General features: G+C 37.7%; 1 protein-coding gene across 1 annotated transcript in view; it reads left to right on the top strand.

Annotated features, from left to right (window-relative positions):
• Window positions 1-9569, top strand: part of NEK7 (NIMA-related kinase 7) — a 63135-nt gene that overhangs the window by 8576 nt on the left and 44990 nt on the right. The window contains exons 3-4 of the mRNA XM_009326164.1: window positions 8559-8621; window positions 9169-9279. Of these exons, the coding sequence (XP_009324439.1) occupies window positions 8559-8621; window positions 9169-9279 (174 nt within the window). The remainder of the gene's footprint in view (window positions 1-8558; window positions 8622-9168; window positions 9280-9569) is intronic.

The raw sequence follows: 9569 nt of genomic DNA on the forward strand, positions 1-9569 counted from the left end.
CAGTCTTAAAACATTAGGCTAATTCTTCCTTCATTTTCAGTGCATGAGAAACCAAAAAGGTCAAATGTGACTTGAAATACATGTAATTAAGGTGGATGTGGAATGCCTGGGTACTTGAAGAAAGTCATAAAGTCCAGCCTTTCACTGTTAACTATGAAATTGTTATAAAGGTGTTTGCATTAAGAATACAGAGGCATTACAGCATGTATACTCTTAACAGTATTTCAGAAGTCAGTATGTATAGCTGTATTTTCACATCAGGTTTCCTAATTTGACAAAAGATTTTTTTCAACTAATGAAGAAGATAACACGCTGTCCATATATGGGTGATAGTTTCTATAGCAGAAAAGCTTTCTTGTTCAACCATTTAATAAATGTCTAAGGATATACTTGGTGGTTGGTAGGAAATAGGGTTAAAGAGTTGTGGCTCTCCCAAATTGCTTTATCCTGGTAGTGTTCCGGTTGTCTTAAACTATCCAACATACGCTGTTGGTTTTCCATTGAATGTTATTGCCTAGTGCGTGTCAGGAGGGGCTGTGTTCTGTGATCTGTAAAATCACTTTCCATATGAGGGCTGGATGTATATAGAAGACTATTATCTGCATGGAAAGTGAGATTTGGTTTACCTGTAAGGGAAAAAAAATTCCTAAGTGTACGATGAAATATTGCCCAGAGTTCAGAAGGCTTGTGGCAGCACTGAGCGTTTGACACAGCCGTTTCCGCTTGCATAGTTGACATCGAAAGCTGTTCCATTTGGACAGAAGACCATCTTAATTGTTACTGTGCTTCTGTGACCTTCCTGAAGATTCCCTAGAAATATTTTTGTTAAATATAGTCACAATACTTAATTTCACTATAAAATTTGTTTTCATAGATGTCTTTTGGTGAGAAGTGATTGCTTTTCAGAGGAGCTCTTGTGGGTCTGCTCTGTGATGGTGCTTCTTGCTTTTCATTTCAGTCATGTTTTCTTTTATTCAAATTAAAATACTGCTGCTTTTTTCCTGATGCCTCATTAATGGAAGGTCAGTATGGACAAAACAGGAGGAATGCTTCTTTCTGTCATGAGGGAGAGGCTCTATTCTCTCTATTTTAGACCTGTGCATGGATACCGCTTTCCACACTGAGACAGTGTCTCTAAATGCTGTACTCTGATAAATAACATAACTGAGATCTGGACTTTCTTCTACTTTTGCATTTTCTGCCCTTTCTCATCGCAGATCTTAACTACTACACGCCTTCCTCTCTGATCGTGCAAGTCGTGTCCATTCCCCGTTTTGTTTTCCTGGCTGGGTTGGGTGTATAGCTGTTCTCTTTATATTCGGTCAGTGGTTCCCTATGTTTGTCTCTACCGTCAAGGTCTGATGTGACTTGGAATTCTTCAGTTATCTGCTCTTTAAGAGTTACTGGATCTCAGGCCATTATTTGTTCTAAAGGATTGCCAGTTTTGAGTTCTTACGAAGCTTTCCAACAAGAATGTTTATTTTCTGCTATTAAAATTTTATTTGGCTGAAATATGTACAATATTGATAAATGTTAGATTAATGTGTACAAAATGTATGTTTGTGGAACTCAATGTGAGCAGAAGCAAGTGGCAGGAAGATGCTGTGGGAGGAAGGACAAGCAGATGGTGACAGAAACCACTCTTCCTGAATTTGTAGTCGCTGCTGAGTCCAGATGACACGAAGAAGTAGTATTCTTCATTTGGTTTCCAGTAGGATATGTAGCAGAGTGAAAACTGTTTAATTTGCAGTTTCTTTCTAGTAATTTAACCAGCAGCATACACAAAATAGTCTGCTGGGTCTTTTCTTCTCGTTGTACCTTTTGTGCTTCATCCTCCCATGTGTGGTTTGCCTTCTTGTAATTAGGGAAGTGGTATTTAAAATAATTAGGTTCTCTCTTTTTCCATGGAACTATGTTTCTGAGACGTTGTTGAAATATTACTTAGATAAAACCAGAATTAAAAAACCAATCTTCATTACTTCACTTTCATTAATGTCTAAATTATTTTTCCATGAAACTATGTTTCTGAGATGTTGTTGAAATATTAGATAAAACCAGAATTAAAAAACAAATCTTCATTACTTCACTTTCATTAATGTCTAAATTATACTTTGAGTCAAAGAAACATCAGGAAAGATCAACCGCAGATAAACTATGAACATAGCAGTATATGTTAGACGAGCTTCCACATAAGTTTCCTCACGTGTTAAGTCTGAGGTCCAAACTATACTGAAAGATCATGCCTGAGGAAGAAGCAGTACATCTCTACTACTGCCACCTGAAGTAACCCTTGCAACAGAGCCATCAACACCCCGAGGTGTGGTGCGGCATTCTGAGCAATGAGCGCTCTGGTGGTCACTTCCAAGGGGGAAGTAAGCAACTGCTAGATTCTGGAATAAATGCTCACAAAACATCCTTAAAGGGCAAGAGAGTTGTAAATATCAGTCAGTGACTGTAAGGCTGTATGAGTTCGCTTTATGAGCTATTTTTTAAGTAAACCTTAGCAACTCAAAATTTAAAATATTATGTGAAATTGCATATTTCAACAAAATTCCAGATTAATTACATTTCTGCCTTACATTGTTCCACCTTTCCTTCCCTTTCATTCCAAAATTGGAGACCCCTGTGTTAGAGATTCAGACAATGAATCCTTTTATCTAGCACTTACATTCATTATTCATTGTGCATTGTCAGTGGATTGCTACTTCAGGCCTGAATTAGAGATAATTAATCTTAGGAAAGCACTTGTAATTTCACACTTTATGAAGCACTGTTGTCTTGGCACAGCAGTGCTGTGGTGGCAAAATACTCTAATGCTCATTGTTGCTATGCAGTGTCATATCTCTTAATATTTACGTGCATTCAAGTCTTTATTTTGCTTGCCTGTCTGTAGGTTTATGTTACAGCAGTCATGTTTGTGTTTTGCTTTGGAAATACTTTTTGGTAGTTTTATTTTAAACACAATTTCAAACAGAAATAGGTTAAATTGTCATTTAAAGGGTGAGGTTAGAAAGACCTTTATCCTTTTCAGTACTGAAAAGGAAAACTTGGAAAAGCGATGGACTTTACAGCAAGAGGAATCAAGTAGATTCCCAACTTGGCATGTTACTTCAGACGAAGAGTTAAATTGGTAGCTGGTAATTGATCAGATACAGTATACACTTAGAAGCTAAGGCCTGATGTTTTCCATCTGGTGGTTAAATGTTTCTAAACCTTCTTGCTATGCAGGTAGCCTTCTAGGAGCTCTAGCTGCATGTGTGAGCATGTCTGTAAGAACTTTACTCAGGAAGTTGATTTCGTGTGTTGCAGCCTTTTTGTTTAGTTTACACATCTGCATAGGGAACAGTTCCTGCTCTGTATCCTGCAATAGCTTAGAAACTATTCTAAAAATATCGATACCTCTTGACAGTACTTACAACTGGTATTTCTAGAATGCTGAAAGAATGAAATTATAATCTACGCCCACATGAAGGTACTGGAGAAGTGATTCAATTCAAAGTTACCAGAGATCCCTTAGTTGCATAGCACACGGAGGGGAATGTTTTGGACTAAGTATCAATGTATGCTTGTCCTTCTGCTCTTCCTTTGTATGCTATTGATTGCAGTGGGAGATGAAAAACTGAGAGCTAAAAATGGACTTTTTAGCATTCTTGTTAAGTGGAAAGAAAAATTGCAAAGGGCTTTTAAAATGCTCTCTTAAGTCTCTTCAGCTGTATTTGCTGAATTGTTTTCAGGAATTTCACAGTAATTGCTGACTAAAGTATAGTGCTTACCGCAATGAGATTTTTTGATTACATTCTTTGTGAAAACTGGCACATCGTAAAAACATTTAATATAACTTTTGCTTCTTCCTAGGTTTTCCACAGCAAACATAATTCCTTTGTAGAAATGTTAATCTTATCATATTCCTTGAAAATAGAAATTGGGGAAAAATAATTAAAATTTTAAATGAGTGTATTACACTGTGCAATTTGTGCTGACTGGAGAAACACACCTCCAACCTGCATTACCCTGTGATCCTGACCTCATAAGTGGAGTCAAGAATTAGAATTTATTGTTAGTCTAATTAATGCCTTAGCAGTCTAATCAAAATGCAGCAGTTTTTATTGTTAGCCAATTACAGTGATGCCAACACTTGTAGTGTAATTACTGCCAGTTCCCAATAATCGATGTGCACAAGCTTCTTCACATCAACCCTGTTCAGGCTCGCCCTTCCAGTTTCCTGAGCTCTGCTGGGAGGAGGATGCTGGTGGTGGCTCCACGTGGGATACGCTGGGTGCTTCCAAGCAGTCAGTTGTTAATGGTTTGTGTTGGTCCAAAGGTTTGCTGATGTTGATCACGCTGGTTTTGCTAGACCTTTATTGTATCTGCTATAACTTCCTTAAGACCGTGCAGTTGCACAAAGCTGAGCTGAATCTAAAAACAAGTTAGACACAAGTCATCTGACTGTAATGACTTCATTACATTTAAGTCTCTCAACTGCAAAGCGTGTGCTGCTACAGCTAAATCCGAGCTCAAAAAATAAGTTCAAGCCAAAAGAAGTCCAGCCAAAATGTGGAAAGTCTTTAGGCCTCATGTTTCTGAGGCAGTCGGAGGCCTGTGGCCTGCTAATAGCAGTGGCAATACTGCCTTTATAGGGCTACAAATTGTGTGTGCGTGAGACATCTCACGCAACACGCATGCTAGAGAGGGGGGAGCAGAAGCTGACCTTTCAGGTTGGCTTGCTGAATGATAGTAGCCAAAGATGGAATTAGTCTGCTTGCAAAGCTGTAAGCTGTTACAGTTTTGACGGAAGTACTGACATCCCTTCCTAATGGCCAGTCTGTAGTAAATCACAAGTGAAGGACAGCTTGCTCCTGTGTGGTCATCTGGTCTGCGGCAGCTCCTGCAAAACAAGCCTTCTGATCGCTGCCTGGTGCCATGTGTAATTTTGACATGCACTTGAAAGGATGTTCTTAAGCTCCTAAAATCTTTCATTGTGGCTTCCATTTTTCAGTGTAAGATGTTCTTCAGTGTTGAGTCATCTTCTGGTGATGAGGCATGGAGGTTTTCTCGTGTTTACAGTAGCCTCCTTGTGAGCCGACGTGGCTTATTACACTAGGGGCCTCTGATCCAAACTATGGCAGTTTGGCAAAATGGAAAGATAATCTTTGCAAGGTGTTTGAATCTGGTATGATAAGGCAGAGGTTCTTCAGAGGCCATGGGCTGGGCGATTTTTTTTTTGTTTGGTTTGGCTTTTTTTTTGGTTTTTATTTTGGGTTGGTTTTTTTTCCCCTAATCTTGTTGTTGGAGGATGTTAATGTCTGCAAAACTGAAATTCTGGATTTCTGGGAAATGCTATTTATAGTCTTTTGAGGTTAGATCTGAACCAAAGTCTACCGGAGAACCTCAAGAATGATATACAGTAAATCTTCAGATTGTCTGTCTTTGTAAGGATCAAAAAAGACTCAGTTTTTCTGTCTTGCTTTATTTTATTCGGGTAATGTTTGAAATATTCAGTTTAGCTGAAGCTGTGACAAATTTGCCACTCTGCTGTATGAAGTCTAGCAAAAGTATAGGGAGTCATGTTTGTAAAACTCAAGTCTGTCCTTCCATGAGAGCAGCTGCTTGGTCTAGTCTACTCCAGGCTGTTTAATAACAAATTAGAAGTACTGGCGATACCAGCTACAATACACAAACAAAACTTAGTCTTTCTTTCCTATGCCTTGATCCTAGATCTTTCACAGTCCTGAGTCTAGGACTTTGTTGTTTTGTTACTCCTCTATGAGAGGTACTGATTTATGTCCCTATCAGAGGCATAGCTTATTTAAAAAAAAAAAAAAAAAGCTCACAAAATTTTTTCATTCACCAATGTTTACTGGTATAGGTAAGTTAATAAGCCTCTTGGCATATGGAACAGTCATTAACAGGTGAAAACTGCCCTGGTTTTTCACTCAATGAAACTATTTTGGTTTTAAGTCTTGAAATTGTGCTTTGGGAGATTTCTCCAAATGTTACAAATAGATAATTTGTGTACAATTTTCGGTCTAAAATTCTGTCTGCAGCTTTGATTAGGTTCTCCAGTGTGTTTGGAGTTCTCTGTCTACGTCTAATCTCTGTATCATTTATAAGGAATGTTCTTCTCTCACTACTATCTAGAACTTCATAAAAGTGTGAAGCTTCAAGACGTGCCCCTTTGCCTGTCCCCTTTTTTCCCTGTTCCCTGGTACACGCTTTCATTGATTGCTTTTGGGAGAGCGGGTATAAAAATTTCCATTTGCTGGTCTCTTAGGTTACAGGGAAAGACAATTATGATCTCGTGTCTTCCCAGTACTGTCTCAGTTAACGTGCTACCTCTCATTTAGAACTTTCCTAAGTGTTTCCTAGAAAAATCATTACAGTCCTTCATGACTGTACCAAATACTAGGATTTCAGTCTATTGTCAAAACAATTAAAGGGCAATGTTTTTTCATTCAGAGTTGAGATCTGTAACAGGTGTAGGCTGTTTCGTCTCCTTCACTAAGTTGCCAACCTTAATTCATAAACTATATTTTCTGTCTTTTCCATCAGTGTTATTTACCTCTTAATACTTGTACCTGTAATTTCATATGTAGTACTAACTGTTTTCTTCTACTACATCTGAAATTGCTTTATTTCTTAGTGTTAGCATTCCTTTCTTGTGACTTACCCTGCTGTGTTTCCGTTAAGTCTCCCGCAGTCTCCTCCTTGAATAATTGATTCTAGCTGAGTCTGTTTATTTCCCATCACCCTGGCATTAATATAAAAGCAGTTGTGAGATGGTTTATTCCCTTTCTTTTGTGGTAAATAGTTTCATTTTCTTCTTTCTTTGCTCCTCCTCCCCCTTTTCTTCTTACTATCTACAAGCCTGGCATTTCAGTTCTTGACTTACAGTTGTCTTTTTGTCAAAAAGTGAATCTTATATCCACTCCAGGCTGTTTTTTCTTATGCCAGCTCTGAAGACAGAAGATTGGCTGTCTGAAGTGAAGTAGTCGCCGGTCAAGAGCACATGTGTGCTCTGTGAGGACTGTGCTCCATGGATGAAGTCTCTAGACTTCTCCTTTCAGTTGATTAAAGGCATGACAAACTTACTGTGCATAGTGGCATAGAAAATTAAGATGAGGTTTAGCAGATCACATGTGGACTTTCTGATTTGTTTGAACTTCTTTGGGGAGAGTGAAGGAAGGTGTGATTCACATGGACAGTTACACAGGCAGTTTAAGAGATGACCTCTTTGCAGACATTCAGTACTCAGTGCTGTTAATCCTTATGTTTGTTTCTGGAGTTGGTGGCAAGATATGAAATGGAAGCTGTCAGCTGTTGAGCTTTTGATCATTTTGAGCTGATGGAACCAGGTACCAGTGATCTTCACAGCACATAATACGTCTTTTCCTGGAGACTATCTAGAAAGAAATGTGCATTGAAAAGGTGTAACCGGCAAAGGTAATCTCATAAATGTTGTGGCAATTACTAAAACTCATAGTGCATCTCTATTATTCTTCTGGATAGCTCAAAATGTAATAGGCAGACCACACAGAAGTTGATGAGTGGGTTTTTTGGGGTTGGTTTGGTGTGTTTTGGGTTTGGTTTTTTTTTTTAATTTTTTTATTCAGAAAGTAATGGCAAATGAGAGAGGAAGGGTTCCTTGGAGAAGTAACATTTTGGACATTTCTAAGGGGAATAGTTGGTGGCAGTGTATGGAGATGCACATCTGAGAAAGGGAACCCAAAGGTGGTTAAAAAAAGGGAGTGAAAATAGAAAGACATTAGATCAAATATAGATGTGTAGAACGTGGACAAGGACGCTAATGGCAGGAAAAAATTACTCCAAACAAAAATTGAAATTAGTGGAGAGTAACGTGGTTAACTGGAGGAGGCAAAAATGAGATACATTGCAAAGTAATTTGGAGCAGGTGGGAGGTGGGGGGTGAAAAATGAAGGGCAGAGATGTCTAACTGTAAAAGGTTGTAAAAGTCAAGGTGACAGATGAGGGCTTAGGAAAAAGTGCTATCGTAAACAAATTGCAGAACCCAAATCACTTCTTTGCATGCTGAAGGGAAAGAAATGGGAGAGAGAGAATTGGAGGGGACAATGAAGTTTTGATCCTGAGAGAGAATAAAAGCGTAAGCATTATTTAGAATAGAAAAAGATGACTGTAGCAAGAGACTAGGAAAAAAAGGTATGCTCAGTACCAGAAAGAATCAGTTTGTGATAATGGTGTGGCAGGAATGGGAGAGGAAGCTGATATTTGGATTAAAACCAACTTGAAGGAAACGTGCTGAATTATTGCTGTGTGTTTGAACAGATATGCGGAAGTGGCCATTAAGTCATTGGAAAACTTGTACTTACAATGGACTTATTTCCTACGAGGGGGCTAAAAGAATCTATATAGCAGTGAATCAGTACATCAGAGCAGTAGGAATATTTCTTACTGCAATGTTACGTCTTGCCATGAAAAGCATAACTCAAGTTGCTTTATGGATGCTATGAAATAATGATAATGATCACTCAATTTGCTATATTTTAATCACTTAATAAAAATGTCTTCTCTCTTGTGCATAGATATTTGATTTAATGGATGCCAAAGCCCGTGCTGACTGCATCAAAGAAATAGATCTTCTTAAGGTAAAAGACTTGTTTAAAAAATGTGCAGCCATCATGAAAGTGTATTAAGTTTTTCATAGATATACTTGAGGTGTCCACTGTTGTCTGTGTAGAGTTTTTATAAGCCTCACTTAAGGAATTTTGTAATCTTTATTGCTTTAAAAATTAACATTGAGAAGTAAATCCTATAGAAAAATGGGTAACTTTTCAAGTAGAAGTTTCTGCTAAAACCACAGTATTGTAAATAACTGTGTCCTGCGTACAGTAAAATACTGATTTTAAAAATGGACTTTGCTGTTTCAGATAAGTTTAATGTGCTATTGCATAGATACATTGAAGCAAAATTCCTCTAAAATTGCAATGTCAGTCATCATGTTGATTCTATGCCATCAAATTCTTACAAAATATTTATCTGTAAAAGCTTCTCATAAGCATATACTTTTTGTATCATCCTGAAATAGATTTTAGGGTTTGTTTTGTTTGCCTAAATAGGAATGTTTCATTTGTCAGTCTTAAAAGATGAGACGTGCTCTACACTAAAATGTGCATTATTATTCTGCTTTCTTAGCAACTGAATCATCCAAATGTAATTAAATATTATGCCTCATTCATTGAAGACAATGAACTGAACATAGTGTTGGAATTAGCTGATGCTGGAGACCTCTCTAGAATGATAAAGGTAGGAATTAACTTTTTTAAAAAAATTAAAAGCTTGTAACGTTCAACTTCTTGGCTCTTCATTCTGCATGCTCATCACTGCGTGAAATGCAGTGAAAATGTTAGGGACTGTGGAGAAAAGTGGAGTGTTTAAACTGACTTTTTTTTTAATGTATTCCCAATATTGATGCTTACGTAAGTATTTTTAACACTGTTGCCCAGAATGTAAGTGCAGATGGGGACATAACTAGACTGAAATTATATTAGCGCTAGGGAGAAGGAAAAAAAAAAGAACTATAAAGAAAAGCACTG

This window comes from Pygoscelis adeliae, unplaced genomic scaffold, assembly GCF_000699105.1.
Source record: "Pygoscelis adeliae isolate BGI_AS28 unplaced genomic scaffold, ASM69910v1 Scaffold256, whole genome shotgun sequence".
NCBI classification, from domain to species: Eukaryota; Metazoa; Chordata; class Aves; order Sphenisciformes; family Spheniscidae; genus Pygoscelis; species Pygoscelis adeliae.